The sequence below is a fragment of the Platichthys flesus genome, chromosome 19 (assembly GCF_949316205.1).
Source record: "Platichthys flesus chromosome 19, fPlaFle2.1, whole genome shotgun sequence".
Classification (NCBI taxonomy): Eukaryota; Metazoa; Chordata; class Actinopteri; order Pleuronectiformes; family Pleuronectidae; genus Platichthys; species Platichthys flesus.
The window spans coordinates 8725628-8750300 of record NC_084963.1 but is presented as its reverse complement, the minus strand read 5'-3'; the positions used below and the strand labels follow the sequence as shown (position 1 = coordinate 8750300).

The 24673-nt window shown below is 42.1% G+C and overlaps 1 protein-coding gene across 1 annotated transcript; it reads right to left on the bottom strand.

The window, feature by feature from the left end:
- Window positions 1–11873: 11873 nt before the first annotated feature.
- opn4xa (opsin 4xa) lies at window positions 11874–22623 on the bottom strand. The gene is made up of 10 exons (XM_062412227.1): window positions 22415–22623; window positions 19195–19330; window positions 15167–15300; window positions 14684–14887; window positions 14407–14578; window positions 14099–14260; window positions 13768–13875; window positions 13506–13680; window positions 12930–13073; window positions 11874–12807 (listed from the first exon to the last, which is right to left on the bottom strand). The coding sequence occupies exons 2-10, from the start codon at window positions 19326–19328 to the stop codon at window positions 12784–12786; spliced, it is 1257 nt and encodes a 418-aa protein (XP_062268211.1). The 5' UTR covers window positions 19329–19330; window positions 22415–22623; the 3' UTR covers window positions 11874–12783.
- Between the last annotated feature and the right edge of the window lie 2050 nt (window positions 22624–24673).

Below are 24673 nucleotides of genomic sequence, written 5' to 3'. Positions count from 1 at the left end.
GAGAGAGAGAGAGAGAGAGAGAGAGAGAGAGAGAGAGAGAGAGAGAGAGAGTTTGTGTGTGTGTGCGTGATACAGAGAGTGTGTGTGAGAGAGAGAGAGAGAGACAGTGTGTGTGTGTGTGTGTGTGTGAAGGAGAGAGACAGAGAGGGAGAGTGTGTGTCTGTGTGTGTGTGTGTGTGTGTGATGAAGAGAGAAAGCGAGAGAGAGTGTGTGTGTGTGTGTGTGATGAAGAAAGAGAGCGTGAGAGTGGGTGCGCGCGCGTGTGTGCGCGTGTGGGAGGGTTCGCGCCTTTGACTGGAGGCGACACGGCAGCAGTTGCAGGTGCAGACTTGATAATCTTGAGACAGTTCAGGTGAGTTACGGTAAAAACTGTTTTTAAAAAGTACAAAGTGGAGCTGGGCACTCCCCAAGGAGGCTGGTGGTAAAACTTGCTCATTACATCTAAAACCAGAAATGACAAACCCAGTGAAACCTCCCACCTCCTCACCCACAGTGTCTGTGGTGTAATGTGCAGGTGGAGCTGACTTCCATTGGCTCATGGTTTGTAGGTTTATTCTTCTGTTCAACTGTTTGCATTTACTAGAGGAAATAAATACAAAGTATTCTATCACTTTATTACCAAAGTTAAGTATGTTACATTTTCACCCGTGTGTCAGTCAGTCTGTCTGTCTGGTGGGTTGGTTGGTTGTTTGGCTGGTCAGTCTATTGTTTGGTTGGTTGAATAACACAGAAATTAAAATGAATGGGTTTATACAACACTTAGATAAAGGATGGAACATGAGCCAGTACATAACCCTATCATTTGGCATAGATCCAGAAATGGGAATCAAATATTTTGTGAAGTATAGGGCATTTCTCTCCTTGTAAAATATCAGCATCTTTTGGATTTGATTGTGTTTTCATAGTAGAGGACACTTTTTGCAGCCACTGTCTGGTATCAAATACTAGAAACCTGTAACTAGAACCATCTGGATAAGCTCCTAACTTTGTTAAATCCTCTCTCATTGGTATGTCTGGGTCACATAAAGTGATTTAAAACAAGAAATGGAGCGATTAGTCTGTGGTGGTGAACAGCCCTATATTAAGGACATATTTGCATGATGTTAGCAAAGAAATATTTGAACATGTGACAGGGCAGCAGCTTGCCCTGTTGCATCAATGGGCCATTCTTTCCACTGCATGCATTATAAACGCCATAGGCTGCCGGTCAGATGTGTTCAATGTACTAGACTTAGTACATTGAACACCAGCACAGCAATTAAATAACACTGAACAAATGTGGGTAGAATGTGAAATACAAGACACATCAATCTCTCCAGTGCGGTTATTTCTGACATATTATATACTAAAAGTGTTTAATTACACACAGTATGAGACATTCACAATGGCTTTCTTATTTATTATAAAGCATAGTTGTGTTTGTCACTTTTTTATCGTTCATTATTTCAGCTAGTATTCATTTGACGGTTCCTGAGACATCGTCAGTGCCAGAGCAGCAGGTTTCAGGGTTTACTATGATTCCTAGTGGTATGGGGTTGGTACGCTCTCTAGTGGTCGGCAAAGAAAGTGCATGCTCAACACTCTTGAGGCCTGTATACAATGAATGGCCTCGGGGAGTTAATGTTAATCCTTTCTTCCTCTGCACTTGGGCAGATCCACAGCTCAACATGTGTCACTCATCTCATCTTGTGTACAGAGGATCTAGCCTGAGGCCGAGGTTTTCCTGCAACAACTCAAGGCAATAAGAATAGATAACAATATAAAAGTATGAGTTGCACAAACATAGAGACAAAAGTGCTAATAGTAAGTGAAAGTCACAGTATTTATCACATTTACCTGTGCATTGCATATGTATTCGGTCAGAAAAGGCCATAAATGTATTAGTACATTTAAAATATGACTATAATCCAGTTTCAAACATTGTATTTTTATTTAAAGAAAGTGTTTTATCACAGCAAGTGAATGTGTCCTGCTAATAATATCTTATCTAATAATTATTAGGGCCCGAGCACTGACAGGCACTGACAGACAGTGAGGCCCTATTGAAATTATAAGGATTATTATTATTATTCAGGCTAATGAATTGGCTTTTTGAGAGCTTTAACATGCTCAAATTCTTACCAAAATTTGCAGGAAGTTAGAAAGTGATGAAATTTACTTATTCTGGAGGAATTTTCAATGGGCGCCGCAAAATGGCTCAATGGTGCCCCCATAGACCCCCGGAATGTGTTCACATTGACCGATCTTCACAAAAATCGATACACAGACAGGTGTATCATGACCAGAAAAACAAAAAAGCCTGCTATTTTGCATTTAGTGGCCATTTTGGCCATATTCCACATTTTTACTTTATACATGAAATCATGAGGAGCAGCTTAACTGGTGTCAAACAACAGCAGAAGTTACAAAAATCCACATGTAGATGTTGTACGTTTTAAAATTCTCAGTTTATTATGTTTATAAAGTACGAAGACTTTCCAAATAGTTACGAGACATTTAACTAGAGTCAAACAAGCCTGAAAAGATAACATTGATTTTATTTTTTTGAAAAACAATTCCATTAATCTGCTTCCTTTCCTTCAAATCAGGTGTTGACATCATCAGGCGGGCGCTGCGTATCCCCGCCATGACCATAGCTAAGAACGCCGGCGTGGAGGGTTCACTGGTTGTGGAGAATATCCTCCAGTCAGATCGGCTACGACGCCATTTTGGAGAGTAAGTCAACATGGTAGAAAAGGGCATCATCTACCCCACCCCTACCATGTAAAGAATCTGCTGAACCAGGAGCAGAATCTGGAGATCTTGACGGGTTTTTTGGACAGGAGGCTTTTTACACAGTTGCCGATTCTTTCCTCGACCTCTGGTTCCTTCTCACGAAAGGCAAGAAGCAGCATCTCTGGACAGCCCCACATCGTACACAGGTCCTTGAAAATTACCTTGTGGAGTTTATCGATGATTTTTGGGGACATGTCAAAGTCAATATCCTGGACTTCGGCCCATGTTTTTTCAAACAGGTTTTGAGAGATGGCTTTTGGTTCACCAGGGAGAAAGATCACTTTGGCCTTTGAGTACACTCGAGTGACTAGCTGGTCGATGAGGAGACTGAGATAAATCTTTTTGCGGTACTCTTCTCGTTCCTTCGCGGTGTCGATCTTTGAGACCCGAGACACTCCGATGGATTCAATCTCCATTAAAGCGGAGGTCACCCTCTTGGTGTAGTCACCGGCCTCTTTTGAGAACCACCAGTTCATTAGTGGCAGGGAATTGGTCACTCTCTCCTTTATGTCCGCGTACATCTTTCTGTGGGACTTAGGAACAGACACTTTCGTCACATCAACTGGACTCGCCTCTGAAGTGTCATATGTGATGTTCCTATAGAGGACATTGGAAAGGACAGGGGCGTTTTCAGGTGAAACTCTGTTCTTGGTCTCTGTCAGAAGCAGAGACCCCACACTGTCCATCAGAGACTTGACTGACTCACTGCTCTGGGCTTTGGTCCCCTTACAGAACTTCTTCCGGACTTCTGTCCCCATCTTGAGCATTGATGCTGTGGCAAAAACCTTTGCAAAAAGCTTCCTGATCTTCTGCCCCACTCCTTTCCAAAACCCTTTGGGGCTCATTGAGAATTTGGAGTCTCTACACGAAAAAGATGATTTGACGCTCTCCTCTTTACTCATTTTCTGATAGATTTCATCTGCAGCAGATTTAAACTCCAGAGACGATTCCGATATCAGCACACTCAGGTCCGATTCATCCATTTCATCCACAAGGAGTTCCATGATGTCTCTGAACTCATGCATAAAGATTTCCTCGACAGCCTCACTTTCCCCACTGTCACTGCTGCGGACTGTTGATCGTGAGGATAATGCACTGTCAGAGTAACGACAGTCCGATGTGGAGTCAGAGTCTGAAGAGGTTGAGGTTGTTCTTCCCTGACAAAGCTTATTTAAAAGATCCAATGTCTTTTGACTACGTAGTCTTGGCTTGAACAAGCTCTCGATGTCCACAACAGAGTCCTTCAATACTCTGCAAAGACAACTGATCATTTTCTCAACTTTGTCGGGTGTGGTGTTGTGACACCGTGGTGGTCCATTGGACTGTGTGCTGGTGGAGTGCGAATGCAGGCTGGCGTTGATCCTCTCTGTCACCTCCTCTGCAACCAACTCTGTGAATTGATCCAAAGTGGCAGAGTTGGTTGAGCAGTCCAGTGAAATACGGAGGGCGTCTCCCAGACTGGACTTGACCTTTTCTACAGTCACGGACATGCCTTCATTTCCAAAAGTTGCTAACAGTATGGAGGACACGGTCGATGTCAAGTTGATGACAAGTTCTGCAAACTGAAACCTGGTGGCATTGTTCGGTGCACCTAATTTTAACTGCCTCCAGTCCTCCGCAGTTAGGTGGTTGATGACATCGTCAATATGCGGGCGAATAGTTTTGACTGTTATTTCGGGTAGCTCTAATTCACGAGATGGAGCCATTGTGAAGCTGAATCAGAAACTCTTAACTCAAATCTGTCTTTTTACTTATCTGTTGATTGCAAGAAGTCTTGCAAGCACTTCTTAATAATTCCTGTTAGTCAGGAATTAGTCAGTTAGTTTAGTCAAGTGAAAATCAATGTCTTTGTATAGCACACCTCATCAGAGACATGTAAAAGGTCAAAGGAAACTTTAAACGAACATATGAAAGATCATAGCCACTATATAGTGACACAAAGATAAGCCCCGCCCCCATGAATGAATGACCTAGCAAGCATTGCTAGCAAACATGACTGGCTTTTTGTTCAAAGCCTTGTTGTAATATACACCTTGACAACTTTGTTGGTTCAACTAGTTATTTTGCTTTCGTCACATAGGGCAATAAGGGATACATTGGTAGTAATGCACCCTGACATTGGATGCCACCTGACAATAAACCGAACAAAGAAGCATCAGCCACGGATTTTAGGCATATAACAATAGAGACTAAAGATTAATTTAACGAACTTGAAGAGCTGCTATGTATGTGAGGTGTATGAGTGTTTAGCTGCTTTCAGACATGCACTAGAATCCAGACACTTTCCTGAAATCTCTCCAAGGGGCTGTGTTTGAGAAAGAAAATGAATTTGTCTGTCGCTCCAGACATTTTCTGGAACTTTTCCTCACAGACCCCAAGTAAGTCCTTGTGAAAATACAGCTGGAAAAGATCGTTGATGATGTCTGTTACATTTGACAGACGTAAAATTGGAAGGAACATAAATATCCCAGGATAACAATGAGGAACCATACATGTGGAAAGCGCGAACGAAGTTGTAAACTTGGAAAGACAGACAAGATTCAAGAACATTTTGCAATAGGAGCCAACTTCGGTGTCTATGGGCTCATAAAAAAAACGAGTCATATACATCAAGTCCTGTCTCCTGCTGCTCAACCCAGAGTCACCTCTCACCTGAATGTTTTCAAAAAATGTATGATTCATGTTGCTGTTGTGATCACATCTGACCCGGATAATCTCCTGCTGTGTTTTTCATATATGAAAAGTAAACTCAAGAAACTGTCCAGACCGAATTTTGGGGATATCATTAAAAAAGATAATGTCTGACCTAACTGACCCTATTCCTGGGAGGGTTTTATAACTGGACTATATCAACAAATGAAAACAAAAAATTCCCACCATAAGCGTTTTGCTTTGCTGAATGATCCCCACAATAAATGGTTTGTATTTGTATAGCGCTTTTTTAGTCTTGATGACAACTCAAAGCTCTTCACAGTACAGTTATGCATTCCCCCATTCCCAGAAACATTCATGCACTGCAATCTATGAGCAGCACTCTTCACTCTGAGGGGCAATCTGGGGTTCAGCATTTTGCCAAAGAACATATCAGCATGCAGATGGGGAAGACTGGGATCGAGCCACCAACTTTTGCTTAATGGAAGACCGTTTTACTCCCTCAGCCACAGCCGTCCAAAAAGCATTGCATTCATTACTTGCCTATGAGAACCTTATTCTAATGACACCTACCTCATACTTGACAAATATCTTCATTATTATTATTCAGGCAAATGAATTGGCTTTTTGAAGGTTTTAACATGCTCAAATTCTTACCAAAATTCGCTGAAAATTAGAAAGTGGTGAAAAATGTACACATTCTGGAGGAATTTTCATGGGCGTCGCAAAATGGCTCAATACTGCCCCCCGAACCCCGGAATGTCATCACATTGACCGATCTTCACAAAAATAAATACACAGGTGTATCATGACCAGACAAACAAAAAAGTCTCAGGTGCAATTGGAAAAAACGCAACAGGAAGCCTGCTATTTTGCATTTAGTGGCCATTCTGGCCATATTCAACATTTTTACTTTATCCATGAAATCAGGAGGAGCAGCTTAACTGGTGTCAAACAACAGCAGACATAACCGAAAATCCACATGTAGAAGTTGTACGTTTTAAAATTCTCATTTTATTATGTTTATAAAGTACGAAGACTTTCCAAATAGTTACGAGACATTTAACTAGAGTCAAACAAGCCTGAAAAGATAACATTGATTTTATTTTTTTGAAAAACAATTCCATTAATCTGCTTCCTTTCCTTCAAATCAGGTGTTGACATCATCAGGCGGGCGCTGCGTATCCCCGCCATGACCATAGCTAAGAACGCCGGCGTGGAGGGTTCACTGGTTGTGGAGAATATCCTCCAGTCAGATCGGCTACGACGCCATTTTGGAGAGTAAGTCAACATGGTAGAAAAGGGCATCATCTACCCCACCCCTACCATGTAAAGAATCTGCTGAACCAGGAGCAGAATCTGGAGATCTTGACGGGTTTTTTGGACAGGAGGCTTTTTACACAGTTGCCGATTCTTTCCTCGACCTCTGGTTCCTTCTCACGAAAGGCAAGAAGCAGCATCTCTGGACAGCCCCACATCGTACACAGGTCCTTGAAAATGACCTTGTGGAGTTTATCGATGATTTTTGGGGACATGTCAAAGTCAATATCCTGGACTTCGGCCCATGTTTTTTCAAACAGGTTTTGAGAGATGGCTTTTGGTTCGCCAGGGAGAAAGATCACTTTGGCCTTTGAGTACACTCGAGTGACCAGCTGGTCGATGAGGAGACTGAGATAAATCTTTTTGCGGGACTCTTCTCGTTCCTTCGCGGTGTCGATCTTTGAGACCCGAGACACTCCGATTGATTCAATCTCCATTAAAGCGGAGGTCACCCTCTTGGTGTAGTCACCGGCCTCTTTTGAGAGCCACCAGTTCATTAGTGGCAGGGAATTGGTGACTCTCTCCTTTATGTCCGCGTACATCTTTCTGTGGGACTTAGGAACAGAAACTTTCGTCACATCAACTGGACTCGCCTCTGAAGTGTCATATGTGATGTTCCTATAGAGGACATTGGAAAGGACAGGGGCGTTTTCAGGTGAAACTCTGTCCTTGGTCTCTGTCAGAAGCAGAGACCCCACACTGTCCATCAGAGACTTGACTGACTCCCTGCTCTGGGCTTTGGTCCCCTTACAGAACTTCTTCCGGACTTCTGTCCCCATCTTGAGCATCGATGCTGTGGCAAAAACCTTTGCAAAAAGCTTCCTGATCTTCTGCCCCACTCCTTTCCAAAACCCTTTGGGGCTCATTGAGAATTTGGAGTCTCTACGCGAATCAGATGATTTGACGCTCTCCTCTTTACTCATTTTCTGATAGATTTCATCTGCAGCAGATTTAAACTCCAGAGACGATTCCGATATCAGCACACTCAGGTCCGATTCATCCATTTCATCCACAAGGAGTTCCATGACGTCTCTGAACTCATGCATAAAGATTTCCTTGACAGCCTCACTTTCCCCACTGTCACTGCTGCGGACTGTTGATCGTGAGGATAATGCACTGTCAGAGTAACGACTGTCCGATGTGGAGTCAGAGTCTGAAGAGGTTGAGGTTGTTCTTCCCTGACAAAGCTTATTTAAAAGATCCAATGTCTTTTGACTACGTAGTCTTGGCTTGAACAAGCTCTGGATGTCCACAACAGAGTCCTTCAATACTCTGCAAAGACAACTGATCATTTTCTCAACTTTGTCGGGTGTGGTGTTGTGACACCGTGGTGGTCCATTGGACTGTGTGCTGGTGGAGTGCGAATGCAGGCTGGCGTTGATCCTCTCTGTCACCTCCTCTGCAACCAACTCTATGAATTGATCCAAAGTGGCAGAGTTGGTTGAGCAGTCCAATGAACTACGGAGGGCGTCTCCCAGACTGGACTTGACCTTTTCTACAGTCACGGACATGCCTTCATTTCCAAGAGTTGCTAACAGTATGGAGGACACGGTCGATGTCAAGTTGATGACAAGTTCTGCAAACTGAAACCTGGTGGCATTGTTCGGTGCACCTAATTTTAACTGCCTCCAGTCCTCCGCAGTTAGGTGGTTGATGACATCGTCAATATGCGGGCGAATAGTTTTGACTGTTATTTCGGGTAGCTCTAATTCACGAGATGGAGCCATTGTGAAGCTGAATCAGAAACTATTAACTCAAATCTGTCTTTTTACTTATCTGTTGATTGCAAGAAGTCTTGCAAGCACTTCTTAATAATTCCTGTTAGTCAGGAATTAGTCAGTTAGTTTAGTCAAGTGAAAATCAACGTCTTTGTATAGCACACCTCATCAGAGACATGTAAAAGGTCAAAGGAAACTTTAAACGAACATATGAAAGATCATAGCCACTATATAGTGACACAAAGATAAGCCCCGCCCCCATGAATGAATGACCTAGCAAGCATTGCTAGCGAACATGTCTGGCTTTTTGTTCAAAGCCATGTTGTAATACACACCTTGACAACTTTGTTGGTTCAACAAGTTATTTTGCTTTCGTCACATAGGGCAATAAGGGATACAGTGGTAGTAATGCACCCTGACATTGGATGCCACCTGACAATAAACCGAACAAAGAAGCATCAGCCACGGATTTTAGGCATATAACAATAGAGACTAAAGATTAATTTAACGAACTTGAAGAGCTGCTATGTATGTGAGGTGTATGAGTGTTTAGTTGCTTTCAGACATGCACTAGAATCCAGACATTTTCCCAAAATCTCTCCAAGGGGCTGTGTTTGAGAAAGCAAATGAATTTGCCTGTCGCTCCAGACATTTTCTGGAACTTTTCCTCACAGACCCCAAGTAAGTTCTTGTGTAAATACAGCTGGAAAAGATCGTTGATGATGTCTGTTACATTTGACAGACGTAAAATTGGAAGGAACATAAATATCCCAGGATAACAATGAGGAACCATACATGTGGAAAGCGCGAACGAAGTTGTAAACTCGGAAAGACAGACAAGATTCAAGAACATTTTGCAATAGGAGCCAACTTCGGTGTCTAAGGGCTCATACAAAAAATGAGTCATATACATCATGTCCTGTCTCCTGCTGCTCAACCCAGAGCCACCTCTCACCTGAATGTTTTAAAAAAATGTCGCTGTTGTGATCACATCTGACCTGGATAATCTCCTGCTGTGTTTTTCATATATGAAAAGTAAACTCAAGAAACTGTTCAGACCCAATTTTGGGGATATCAATAAAAAAGATAATATCTGACCTAACTGACCCTATTCCTGGGAGGGTTTTATAACTGGACTTTATCAACAAATTAAAACAAAAAATTCCCACCATAAGCGTTTTGCTTTGCAGAATGATCCCCACAATAGATGGTTTGTATTTATATAGCGCTTTTTTAGTCTTGATGACAACTCAAAGCTCTTCACAGTACAGTAATACATTCCCCCATTCCCAGAAACATTCATGCAGTGCAATCTATGAGCAGCACTCTTCACTCTGAGGGGGAATCTGGGGTTCAGCATCTTGCCCAAGAACATATCAGCATGCAGATGGGGAAGACTGGGATCGAGCCGCCAACTTTTGGTTAGAGGACGACCGTTTTACTCCCTCAGCCACAGCCGTCCAAAAAGCACTGCATTCATTACTAGCCGAACAGAAGCCTTTTTCTAATGACACCTACCTCATACTTGACAAATATCTTCATTATTATTATTCAGGCAAATTAACTGGCTTTTTGAGGGCTTTAAATTGCTCAATTTCTAATTTTTTTTAATTAAATTTGTTATTGTATTTACCTCCTGCGCAGAAGTGGACCGCGCAGGATTAATTTAATTTCTTTAATTTTCAAGTGTTTTCTCCGTTTTTTCTGTTTTCCTTAATTTATCCAGTTTTTTTATTTGTAGGAACCTCAGCCTTCGTTTAAGGACTTTTTTGTTTTGCTACTGAACTTTGTTTTGCTTCTGTAACTTGTATTATCAATTGAATAACATATACTACTAAATTAAGTTGTGGTGATGTTCGGGGTTCAGGTCCTGTTACTTTGAAGCTTTATATGATCTTAAATGAATTTGGTTAGGTGGTGACCTGATAGCTGAAAGGTTAGGATGCACATACTATGGTCATTAATGAGCTCTGGTAATTATTATTATTATTATTATTATTAGTAGTAGTAGTAGTAGTAGTATTAATATTTTTATTACAGTCTAAAGCTTCTTTCAGACATGCACTGAAGTCTGGAAATCTGTCAGAACGCAAATGTGTGAGTCAGGTGCTTTGGTTATTTACTGAAATTCCAAAGCAAAATTACTGAGTGAGCACATCTCAGAATACAGAGGGACCATTTCTGGAAAATTCAGAGCGAGCGACTGGGTGTGTTGATAAAAAACACGACGAACACAAGACTGGAAGAATACTATTATCTCAGGATAAGCAAACGACAAGGTCAACTTGGAAGATTAGGACTCAAGAGCTTGTTGCTGGTGGCGATGCAGTTGTGAAAAAGAACATTCTGCTTTTTGAAGCATAATTCATTCGTCATGTTCTGCCTCCTGCATGTTCTCCCCAGGCGGCGCCCTCTCACCTAAATGTTCTTGACATTTTCCTGTTGATGTAAAAGCGTCTGACCCGGACAATCTCCTTCTGCACTCTTCATTTAAGAAACCCCAGACCAGATTTTGAAAACATGTTCTTGAGTTCCTGTATAAGAAAATGACATTACTGTTTATTTCAGCATGTGTGTATTGCATCCTTTTTTCCCACTGTGTTATTCTAATAAAACACGCATTGATCTACTGCATGGTACATACGAAAAGGCCGGTCCCTTTCTACAGATTACCATTAACTGTTCTGCAGCCAGATGCTATCAGATGTTCGTCCTGTGCCTCAGCGGTCAGCTGGGCTTTTCATTCAGCTACATGTGTGTCATGTCAATATATGATGGCAAACGGAAGGGAAGCCCAGGAGCTAAATCCCCCAGTGCTGCTCCATTGAACCACTGAAGTGTGTTAGCCCTTTACGTAAGGTATGTGCCTTTAGATCCTCTTTACATAACTGGATGAGCAAAGCGCTCAGGAAAGCCTGGAGTTAATGTTCATAGACAGCTCAAAAAGGTCCTTTCTGGGTGTTTGAATCTGAATGAAGAACACGTTTAAAGGTTCTCTAGATAAACGCCCCGAACACTTGAGGCAACTGCACCATGTGACGAGCAAATAGTAAAAACGAGAAGAAAATGCACATTGTAATGCAATGAACCGCTGCTCATGGAGTTCATCAGATGCACATTATTATGGGCGTTGATTATAATGGTGGCTCAGATGGACACATGCATTACTGGTTATTAATCTAATACAGGACATCTACTGGATCCCATCCGCTCCTTATCCTCCCCTCTCTTCATCTCCTTTTTCTGTGCTGTTCCAATGGGTGCAAAATGCTGACATCCAATTAGGGATTTGGGTGATTAAAGTAGAATTATATAAAAATAAATCCACCTCTATCTGCCTCTTGGTAGTTCGGATTTGCAAATAGTCTCAGCAACAAATTGTTTTCATTTTGCAGGTTCCTGCTGAGGTTTTTATTTGTTGACAACCTCGTGGAAAGTTTATTTCCCAGAAGCACAAACGGGATATAAAATAAAATAAACTCTAAATACTGTAGCCTTTCTGTGTCAATTACCTTCTCTGGCGTCTACGTGACTAACTCAGTTTGCTAAATGTTCGTACACATTGATTGCAAAATTCTTTATAAAAGAAATGTATAACACGCTTCCCAAAGTAGATGCAGTGATGGAAAATCGTAGATTGTGTTATGCATAGATTCTGAATTGTCCTACGTCATGAGACAACATATCATTTAAAGTTTACACAACATGATAAATACTGTTATACTGCGTCATAAATACCATATATTGAGTTCTTTTGTCACAGTTGCACGATCAAAACATAGAACAAATGTATTTGGTTGAATTGCAGTTGCTTAAAAACATTAACCTTTAACGTTCTTAGACATAAATTATTGGTTTACTTTGCTGTGTTACAGTAACCCAAAGGAAAATAAACTATTCAACATTTATCTCTCTGGTGTTGGGGAGAGAAACTTCAATAGTTCAGCTCAACAGTCCAGAGATTGTTTGTCTCCATGGCTCAGTGTGGTTTGAGGTTGCAGCCACAGAGCTGAAGGGCCTTTTCTCTGAATCAGGTCTGATGATGGCCTGGGAGAGATGTACAGTACATTAACATCCAGAGAGTCTGACTGGAGTGGGACACACAACTCCTTTTCATCTTCCTCCATCCGTGCTTGTGTGCGTGTGTGTCTCTCTCTCTCTCTGTTCAAGTTATCTCTCTCTCTCTTGCTCATCGTCCTGTTCCCTCCCTTTAATCCAGCTCTGAGGGCTCTCCTCCCTCTTTCGTCCCCCGGGCCGAGGGCTTCACCACTTTGACGGACTGAGGCGATAGGTTGTGGTCAAATCCGTTCATTGGGCCTCATTGTGGGATTGAATGCTGGAACTGAATTCAAATAAAAGGAACATTTAGAAAAGCATGACCATGTCAACATCTTTAAAAACTTTGATTTCAAGATGTTTGGTTTATAAAAAATCAACTGATGCAATGGTGAGCGCCCACCTGACCTGTTCCTGGCTTTGGCGACCCTTTTCATTGGTCAGTTCAGCCAATGATTTGTACTCTCTGTCCCTCAGAGCACCGAGGGAATAGCTTGACTTCAAACAATGGCTCTTGTCCATAGAGTCCATCTCCACGTCACTCCATACCTGCTACATGGGATACACATGAATATCAAGGTGAGTATATATTGTACTTTTAGTCACTGTATAGTAGCTTGTTTTTGCTGTTTATTTGTGATACAAAGACACACTAACACAGTGGTCAGTAATGTGCAGTTAAGTTATTCCAAATGTAAATCTCATATTTAAATTATTAAGCTGCAGCCTCTGTGAAGGCTTTTTGAAAATATTTTTTTTTTCCATGGCCTTTCATTTAAGTGAGGAATACTTTAACAAAGTTAAAGTTGTGCATTTATAGAGTCCCTATGCAAAGAGACTAATTTAATTCCTAACGACTTCAGACTTTATAAGCCAAAAGATATGAGCCATTATGGTTCAAAACAAACAGTTTCTCTAAGCCCACCGCTGATGCTGATGCTCGGCCTGTGTTTGACTCTCCTCTTTAAAGCCCATGAAACTCACTGTGTCTGTCGTGGACATGGAGGAGACCCTGTGAAACTTGGTCCTGGACACTGAGGACTGTCTGCTGAGCACGGAGTCCCTGAAGGAGCACTCGCTGTGTGACACCGATATGCAGTCCCTCCTTTTGGCCCGGTTTAAGAAGTGTAGACAGGGAACCTTTTCTGCAAGTGTGTCCCTGTTGGAGGAAAAAATCAAATCTGAATACATTTCTATATCATTTTCACGTTCAGGTTATCAAAGACTTGCATCACTGCTCACCCACCTGTATTTGGCGTGGATGATGGCGTAGATGAACGGGTTGTAGATGGCTGATGCCTTGGCTATAACAGCAGGAACAGCTTTGGAGTAGGGATTGAGGACGTTTCCATATCTGAAAGATGTAAAGAGTAGAACCCTATGAGGGACAAAGGCTACGTCATGCTGTATATATTCTTACAAGACTAAGGAACATGAGTCACGATTAAAGGCAGAAATGAATTGCCGTATGTGTGCGAGCATCCTTTATGTTCTAAGCTTGATGCCGAGCTAAGGCTAATGCCACTGAAAAACATCAAGGGACCATACGGGGCCCCTGTGGTACTGCATATATTTACCCAGCCCAGGCGATGAGGGTGACGCATGCATAGGGCGACCAGGAAAGCACAAACACTATGATGACCACAAAGGCAATCTTGGCCAGCTTCCATTCAGTCTTGATGGACTGCTGCTGGATCAGGGTGGACTTCCTCACCTGGGAGCCCAACTTCTCCACATCTCTGTCAGGACACAGAGAAGCAACAACGGGAGGTGAGTCAATATCTACATGAACCTGTACAGAGGCTACACTTGTGAAAATAAATACCACTAAAGTACAACTTGTTTTTAACTCATATTGTTTCTTCACCTATGCTAATTCACTCACCTGCTTGCACGGCGGATGGCGAGGAACATGCACAGATAACAGTAGGATATGATCCCCAGAGGGATGAAGAATACAAAGCAGCACAACATCAAAGTGTAACTTTTATTGGCTGGAGTGGACGTCACATAGTCCCACGTGCATGAGGTCATCAGGCCCTCGGGAATGTACGAACCTTGAGGGAAATACGTGACAGTCAAATGAGAAGGAAATGTGACCGGTGTAAAAGTAGACCAAGAGTGCACTTGCGTTTAAAGTGTAAGAAAGCGAAGTGACTTACTCCAACCCAGAAGTGGGGCAAGGCTCCAAGCTAATGAATAGAGCCACACCAGGGCAATGAAGATGCAGGTGCGTCTCTTCGAGGTCCATCGAAGGGCCTGCAGAGGCTTGGTGATCACGATGTAGCGGTCTATGGAGATTGCCAGGAGGTTTATCATGGAGGTGATTCCAAACAAAGCTCCACAGAAGGCATACATTTTACACCCTGTGGAGGAAAATAAAGAAAGATAAGTTTTTATTTAAAAGGGATATTCTATTAGCATCTCAAGTAAAACCCTAACCCAAATTGAAATGATGTCTTATTCAGATTTATATGAATCCACTAAATATTATATTGATATTTCCTGCAGCATGAATTTTATTATTTTTATATTGCATGGTAAAAACAGATGTTCCTCTATTGAATAAAATACAGATACAAATGTAAAAAAAAAAAAAAAGTCAATGCCTTTTTGCAGTATTATTAAACATAAGACAAAAATACCTGTTTCACCAAAAATCCAGCCTTTGTAAAGGGAGTTAACGAAGAAGATGGGCGACTGGGTGATCGCCATGAGGAAGTCACTGATGGCCAGATTCATGATGAAGAAGTTGGGCGTCGTCCGCAGATTCTTGTTGCTGAAACACATGAGAATTGAGACGTCTCAGCTCAATAGTGGTCGGGATCTCACAGAGCTATTGGTTGTTGTTGACATTCACATTTTTACACACAGAAGGTTTGCAGAATTGATTCAATGAAGATAACAAACAACTGTTTGTGCTGCAGAGCTTCAGCCGTTCGACTTAGGATTTAGCTGCTACAGTTTAAAGTGTTTGTGCGAAATACACCCACTGCCTAATGAAAACCTACACCTTAATATATTCTTTACTTTTGCCGACATCACTGGATGTTCCCTGATGTATGTTCACTAGTTGTAGCAGCCTGCTTTTTATAATTTATGACAGCACATGGGAACCATATGGGCCTACAAAAAAGTGTACTGTTTTTAATTGCTCACAGCAACCTGTAAAAATCCCCTCAACCGATAATACCTCATTATCCACAGTAAGTAAAGTTAATTACTGTAAAATTTTATTTAAATGGTTTTGTGTGTCGACTAAAAACCAAAGGGAGGTTTCATAGAAACTTAATTTGTAACTTTCAAAATCCAATCAATACCTCTCAAATCTATATCCTTCTGAGTGCAAGTCCACTTCCCGTTTCATGGAAATCAATAGTAATGGAACTCCTTAACAGTAGCTTTCATTCTACTCTTGTTATTCCAACACTGTCTCTCTGTTTAAGTGGGTCTGGATCAAAAAAGAATCGCAAGATTATAAATAAACACATGCTGTCCTCTCCACATTAAAACAAAGGAATGCAATTGCAGCACAAATGGATTGGATGAAAAAAAACTTTCAGTAGCTCCACACACAGTCAGTGAAGCTGAAGCTGATAGCGGCTATATTGAAGAAAAGTCCGTCAAGCTGAAAACTTCATCACCAAATGTCAAGAATCCAATTATAAATGCCTTTTACATTGACATGCATTATTAGGGGGACAACCGGAGAACTACATCAGGGAAATACTCTTCAATTATCGAGTCGGAAGTATATTCACTTATCGACTCTGAGTGGGTGAATAGGTTCGGGGAGAAACAATTTCATCGACATCATGACATCAAATCTTTTCCGCTTTTGTCCTCAATCCATTCTTCTTGGAAGAACGTTTCCCAAGAAGAGAAAGCAAATAAGATCCATTCTGCCCAGTGAAATCTGCTTCAGCTACCAGCTCACAAGTAGCTAGCTGTGTGGGACAACCTGAACATGTTGCCATTTACACGTTCTCACATAATGAACACAACACATACGTAACAATAATGAGTCTGGATGTACAGTGGCCCATGTGCGGCTGCAAGTGGGCACAGATGGCCGTGTTGTAACGCCTGGTGTCGTTGTGCACTTGATAACCGCTCCCGAACATGACACAGCTCAGTGCACATACAAATCATATAACCCAGTGAATCAAGTCTCTGTGGACTTTGCACAGAACTCCCAGTGCGCGTGCTTGTCTCCGTTTCCTAAAATTAAATCTGAGGATCGCAAACATCCAGCTCTAGCTTGTCTAACGCAGGCGTCGGACTTGATCGCAACCTTTCATGTCTCTCATCTGTGAGGTGTCGGCGTGATCTGTGTCAGTGAGCATTTTACCCTCTCATTTATTATCTAATACTCACTCGCTGCAGCTCTAACGGTACACAGAGTATAAAGGGACACAGATGTCAGACGAAAAAGTGGTCAAACTGAATTGAATAGGATGATGTAATCCACTTGATTGTCGACTATTTACATGAATATTTAATCCTTACATCAGCTCCATTTAATCCCTGACAGCCGTCGGGCATCGTCTTTGCCGTTTTGTCCACCGACAGACAAAAGGGGCCAGAAGAGTAAACACTGCACAGACAGATTAGTTGAGTGTATAGTGTGTTGACATGCAGGCGAGATGATGGTGTGACTGGAGGAGAGATCGATCTGAGACCTGGAGCTCTGTGTCACTGGAGGTGACCTTAATGCAGAAATCATGTCCAAGGCAGGATTCTATCTAACACTTGGTTCTCTGCTGCATTTAGGAGCATACTATATACCCAGGAGTGGCCATAGTGGTTTTACACAGGTGTGTGTGTGTGTATATGTGTGTGTGAGTGTGTGTGTGTACGTGTGTGTTGGCTTCTGAGTCTGTTATTTCAATTATATGGTTTTCATATTCTTTCAAATTTAAAAAGTATGTAGAAAGATTGTTTGTTTGTTTGCAGGATTACACAAAAACCAAATAACGTATTTCCATGAAACTTGGTGGGAGATCATGAGACATGAACCCATTACATTTTAACATAGGTTCAGATAAAGAGGCCGATTCAATGATTTTTGTATCACCTTCTCAAACATTAAAGATAGTTTTTAAAATTTCGTATAGAACAATGCACAGAGTTAAATAATTTGTTTAAATCAGGCTTAAATAGCGGACCGACCTAGATCCAAATAACAAATTAGCTGAGACAATGGCTGTTGAAGAAAAAAATGAGGTGTGTTTAAGGGACAGGTATATATGAGTGTGTACAATTACGTGCAGATCGAGAGAAAACTCCAGATCTGGTCAAATTAAATGTGGTTTCAGATGGGGATGGCTGGGCCCCGGTGGAGGGTTCTTTGAAATTGATGAAATCTGAACTCTTTAGCTGAAAGGAGCACTCACTCGTAATGAACGAATCAATATGCAAAAAACGAAATGTTTTTTCAGCTGAATCAATGGTATCTCCACCAGACAGGAGACCTAACCGCTGCTCCCGGCAGTGTCAAAACCTGGGTCATCACACAGGCAGCAGCAGGCCGGCATATTAGGCATGAAAGGCTGAGACACACTAGGTAGTAGGATTCATTTGTCCCTATGATCTACCGTCAGAATGCAGTGGAGTCGTTTGAAGTCAGTACTGTACCCGGTGGGACACGCGGTATTGGATTGTGGACGCTGAGCCGCGTTGCTTTTTGTTTAAGCTCGCCCTCTTCATGTGGTCTTAGATAGTAGCCCAGTGTTGACTCTCTAGATAAGCAAGAAGACGGAATAATTGAATCCAGTCATTGATTTATCCAGCACAGTTTGAAAATCGCTAAGCTGCTTCGCGGTATCGAATGGCTGCGGGCTGCTGTGGAGCCCGCTCTGCCTGCGCTTGTGACATCTGTACTTAGTAATGCAAGAGTAAACAGTTCCTCTGTTCAGCGCAGGGAATCTGTGCAACCCCCAACCACTGGAGTGTGTACTGTACAGAGCTGAGAGTACAGCACACCACTGATTTAAGTGTTATTGTTCCACTATTCTCTAAAGAATAGTGCACGGACTACCAGACTCAAAAAGCACTAATATTTAACCTTCAATCAGTGTTTAGATTTAGTAAATCCATATATTCAGTTAGATTGAATGGATCCCTTCATGCTGACGTATATGTATTTGATATTGTAATTTGCTGTTTAATGTGTGTTGTAGAGCGATAAAGGCAAAAAGCGTCTGTGTACTCGCTCTCTTTGGATTTCCTGCAGAACCTGAACAGTAGAGCACTGTGCTCCCTCGGTGTTAACCATGCCCGCATGTGTGACTTCCCAGAATCTGTTCTTAAACTCAGTTCACGTGCAGAAACGTGATGGGCAGAGCGGCTTATGGCCCTGTCAAATAGAGGCGCATTCATTTCTTTGTGATTACTTCATTTATTATTACAGAAAAGTTAGAAAGAACGAGAAAAAATCGGAAGCTACGAGTAAGAACGAAAGAAATTTGGGGTTCAGTATCTTGCCCAAGGACACTAACCCTCTGGTTGGTGGACAAGCCGCTCTACCTCCTGGAGCCACAAATCTGTTCCACTTGTTCTTGAGGGATAACAAAGTTTTTTGTCTTAACCCAAAAAATAGGAAAAACAAGTATATTTGTATCGCATCTCTTAACTTGACAGATACAGACATTCTTCACCATCAGCCCCTTACCAGAAGAAGGCGTAAATGACCAAGGCATTCCCGGTGACCCCTACTGTCCCAATCACCAAGACAAAGAAGGCCACGATGTAGTGAGCGTGATCCGCGACATCCACCTGCCGATAGAATCCACGATCCACATCCATTTCTGTGGAAATAGAGAGACAATAGAAAACTTTATTGATCCAGAGGGAGATTCGTCTGCATCATAAGGGTGGACAGTAGTTTCAGGTCTGCAACCATCAGTTACCAGTACTTCATATCTTGTGAATTAATTGGCTTCAGTTGTGATTTTCTTGTGGAGAGTTAACCTCACACTGTGTTATTACATTAGATTTTTTGCATTTTCTATTATATTCTTTTTTATCAAATCCATTTGTTGATGCTTTTGATTGTTTTCATGCTTTGGAAATGTACCCGTTCATTGCTTGGCATTTTGAACACCGTCCAGATTTCCCTTTTGGAAATCTGAGGAAATCCACACATTTCCTCTCAGCTCACAGTCAATGTTGTGAGACTCAGATGCTTTGAGAATTTGTGGAGATTCCAAACAGGAAATTTTGGGGTTTTGGAGGCCGGAACAAATCGGTGGAAGCGAATCTGTAGGTTTTTTAAAGGTAAAGTCAGTGTTGTTATTCTAACCTACACCGCTGCATGTGTGCCCAGTTGGTTGGACTGGTTTCATCATCTTGTGAGCTATAGGTGTGTATAGAAACTTCAGCACTTTCCGCTATTGAATGATACCCTTTGTCATTTCTTCACAAACAGCTATGGTCGTTTCAGGGGATGAATCTTATGACTCTGATGCTCCTCTCACTTTTCAACCAGCCCCAACATGAGTTCCACAGATGTGGTTTTCTAGGAAATGGCTCGAAAGCTGCGGGATCAAGTTTTTTTTTTGTCCTCAGGATCAATTATTATAACGTAGACCCAGATGACCCCTTTGCTTTTCCACTATCGGAATAACAATGATAATACCTGAAAAATGAATGATGACATTTTCATCAATGTCATTTGTACTTTAATTACTTCATATGAGCAAATGTTATCATTCTGAGACTTTAAACTATGATTTTAGATATAATGAACCACGACCAGGGTAGAGCCTATATACACATAGATAAATACACACAGTGGTCTGCAGTCAACAATGGGCTTTGTAAAACACCAATAATGAATGCATGTATATAATTATCATTATAAGCTTTGATGATGTCACTATTTCCTTGTTGTTTTATGTCTCATCCTTAATTGCAGTTTTTAAAATATGTTTCACTTGCATATGCCTCTGTGTGATCACTCCTTAGTTGGCTGCATGACACTTTCTGGCATTTTAGCCTCGGTTCTTCAAGACTTTTGCACCGATGAGAACGGAGTCTATTGTGTAAGGGAAGGTTTGGATCATATGGATTTGTACGAGACAAGTATTTGCTTTCCCAAAGTCTGACAACTGGAAACATCTTATTCTTTTTCCAGGAACATTAAACTTTCTCCACACTGTTGCCGAAAGTCTTCCTCTTGCACAACGACATGATGGATTGAGAGCGCCTTTACATTGCGCTGCGGTTTTTATGAATGACATGTGTTCCACCTCAACAGAATCTGAGGGATTATGACACTCGGCCCTTTAATACCAATCATTAACCCTGGCAAGCGGGGAAATCTTTTGACCACAGCATTAATCACAATAAGAGAGAAGAGCCTCACTCTGTATCATTGAGCTGAGGCGCTTTGAGAGTTTTGACGAGTTCATTCTTAGGAGAGCAAAAATGACACAACAACTCCAACAAGGTAAACTGGAGAACAGGTAAGATGGCTAAAGGTGCAGCGGGAAGTTTTTCAATCTGCCCCTAATGTTTAATGATTGCCGTGCTGAGAAGGAGTGGGGGAATACTTGTGTAATAAAGAAGTGATTAAGTTGATTTATTTTTCATAATGAAAATGGCTTTCTGGACTTTGCTGGTGCACGCGGCCTCTGCTCGGCAGTTAAGGTGATCAGGATTGATTGAAGCGGATTTAAAATTTTTGTTAATGTGATGGAATCAGGAAGGCGCGTTAAGTCACAAATTATTAAACGCTTTGATCCTTTGTAAACCCACTTCCTGTCGGCCTCTGCAGAGCGGAGTTGCAGGCGACACAACGCCATGTCACATCAATTTCACAAGACGCCCGGAAAACATCTGTCGTGTATTGCATTAATAATTTGTTTGTACGGGAACAAAAAACATGACTTAAATCATGACTCTGAATACCCTGGTCTAAAATTAGGTGGAGTGATTACGCTTTGCATAATCCAGCAGAGCACTAGTGGATCTGATCTGTAAAGCGTGCACGTGCAGGAGCATGTTGTTCTCCCTCATGTGCGGAGTCTTTGCTTCATGTCGTTTATTTGCATCATTGATGGCGCCGCATTTGTTGGCGATGGGATGAAAAAGTACAGGCACATGTACAGCTCAGTGGGTGAAGTGCACACGGACATGCAGTGTGCCAGGTCCACACAGGGAGCTCTTGCTGTGCTCAGTGAAGCCTCGTGCGTCAGAGGAACTCTCAATCACCTCCTGCTCCCCCCTCATTGGGCGTCAGAGCACTGTCTCATAAAGGCATACAGATCAAGCGTGTTAATCGAGAAATTGCTAATGAGAAGTTGATGTTCGTGGAAAAACAAGAGGATCGAAGAGGATGAGTGAGCTTTGGTGGAGGAGAGCCCTGTCTGCTGTATGGGAATTATGTACATTCATAATGTTGCAATTAAAAGATTTCAAATTTAAGAAGCTGCAGATTCTTTTGGACAATATTTTAACTTGATTATTATTAACTTGACAAATGCACTGGGATGCATCACACAAAGCTTGGTTTGAATCAACAAGTGCGTAGTGGTGTGTGCCAGGGATTTTCTTCCTTTTTAAAAGGAGACTGTCTTGTTTTAAATCTAGGAGGGAAAGTCCCCCGATTAAGATACAAACATGAAACTGGAAACGACAAACAAGAAACTTAACAGAAACCTCATGTTTCTCCAGATTCTTAGTTTAAATCACACAAAATACAATTACGAGATGAAACACATTCTTGAAAACTCTTATAGTTTGCACCACACTGTCATTTTTAAATAGATTTAGTCTAAAACATGTTGTTGTTTATGAATGCACAAAAGCCAAAACACAAAAAAGAGGTTCCCATCAAGTCGAGCTGACCTCCAGTGTGTTTCTGTTCTATTAATACAGTGTTACTGTACCTTATCCAGAGAGTGAAGCCACCCTGGTTCCTCTCCAGGGCACGTCTGTGTTTGTAAAGTCTAAGTGGTGAAGAGGTTCAGAGACACTGAGGCAGAGCAGCTTGTCCAACCGGTGAAAAATCCCACACGCCAACGGTTCCCAACAGATTGACGCTTGATTCTCTAATCCAGCAAGTCGGGAGGAGACTCTCTCACGCACGGCAGCAGCGGTAAGCTCCTGCTATCAGTGCTGGAGAGAGTATGAGAAAAAATCACATGAAGACAGATAGAGAGGCAAACAGCAGCAGCAGCAGCACATTGACCCATCCCCCTGCTGGCCACCCATCACACACAGCTCTCATATGGCACAACGCATCGATCAAACCAGTATGTGGTGTGTGTGTGTGTGTGTGCATGAGGCTGTGGTACTGCTGGTTTGTTTGTGGGGGGAAGCTGGTTTGAATACAATAAAGATGTGTTCTAGGTAATCACTTGTAAAAAGCCTTGCTTCGGGGGAAACAAATTGCAGGCGGCTTCCCTTATCGAATCAAATCCTGCAAAGTAATTTTCATCGAGCATTGATTTCAGTGTATCTCATACCCAAGGCAATGGGTGAGAGAGCGACACCCTGGTTCCTGCATTCCACCGGGAAGTCTTGTGGGGTTTTTTTTTCAAAATGCATCAAAAGCCTTTTTACATAGTATCAGACTTGTCCCTGCTCATCCGTGTGTGAGGAGAGTGTTGAGAAAAAGCACTCAGGTAAAAGCCTCGCGATGTTTATCATCTCATGCACAACTGAGCAGGCAGCAGCCACAGCAGCACCTCAATCTACTTGGATTAGTATTTCCCTTCATGGCCCAAACTGGACTTCTTTGTTTGGATCATGTCACCTGGCCGGGTTGTGCGGATTCAACACAGGTCAGAAAGATGCAGATACTTATGAAACAAGGCCATAGCATCCTTGCCAGATAAGCCTTTGCACCTACGGATCACTGCACTTCCAAAGGAAACAGGCCCATCCACACACGTTTGTTTCCAACCAGCTGTACTCGCTATAATACATCTGACATACAGATGTTTGCTGCTTTTTTTTTCTGCTCTAGGTCATGCATAGTTTTAATTATCTTCCTCTGTTGTCTACTGGGTCATACAACAACATTGTGATTAGCACCTGATCCAGTGGACGAGCGTTCGGCATCATGGGTACAAGGCTGATCTGTGGTCTGTAGGCAGCTCAGACAAAGAGAGCTTTCACCACGTCTGTATGCTTCATCATGAAAGGAAAAACCTGGGGACGCCTTCAAGGGAGGGATCTACAGACGATGAACTCAATTTGATAAACGCATTATTTAATGCAACAGGGCTCATAGATCTGTGTGATCTTAGGCAGGTGTCGACTCGACTCTTTGGACATGCATTGTTCCCTTAAATGGTCATGAGAGCACATGACTCCACCATAAAGGGATAGTTCGCCCATAAATCTAAATTCCCTCATCATCTACTCGCCACTTTGCCGAAGGAGGTGATGGGTGAAGCGTTTGAGTCCACAAAACACTTCTGAAGTTTCAGGGGTAAACAGCGTTGCAGCCAAATTGAATACAACTGAAGTAAATGGTGAACACTTCTTTAAACGTAAAAACAACAACAGAAATAAACATAGAATGCCTCCGTACTGCTCCTGAGGTGTCATCTGTAAACCCTGACATTCAAATTTGACTCTAAACGACGTCATTTACTCCATGTTTGGATCACAGCGTACATTGAGGCTGAAAACATGGTGTAAATGACGCTGTTTGGAGTCAAACGTCTGGGATTATGGACACTTGGATGAAATCCAATGACACAGCACTAAATTTCATGCGCTCACGGACGGCAGTCTCCATGATCCCAGAATTATTCCCTGGGAAAATGATGGAAATGAAAGACAGGAGGGAAAGCATGACCTCCTTGGCAGAGGACATAAAATGAAGTGCTGTGTTGTCTAAACATGCTGTGGTCATCGGACAGATTTGTTTGGGAATCAACCCCCCCCCACCACCACCACCACCACCACAACAATCAACTGTCCAATTACTGTCAAAAAGGTCTGGCACCTCTGCAACTCCTCGTGTGGTGTGAAGAGGACAAAATCCATTCTGCAAAACCCTCTGGAGAGTTAATCTGGTGTTCGAGAGACGAGCGTGGTCTAGAGAGGACGACATCTTTAGAGGAGCAGGAGAATCTGAAAATCCAACAAAAAATATCACACATCAAAATGGAAAGAAGGAAATAAAAATGTGT

Bases quoted from the DNA above. Each gene is read 5' to 3' on its own strand.
- opn4xa (XM_062412227.1), bottom strand. From the start codon at position 19,328: ATGGATGTGGATCGTGGATTCTATCGGCAGGTGGATGTCGCGGATCAC. The intron at 15,301-19,194 runs GTAAGGGGCTGA...CATGTGTTTCAG, and splicing joins GTCATTTACGCCTTCTTCTG to CAACAAGAATCTGCGGACGA. The intron at 13,074-13,505 runs GTGAGTTTCATG...TATCCCATGTAG, and splicing joins CCATGTCCACGACAGACACA to CAGGTATGGAGTGACGTGGA.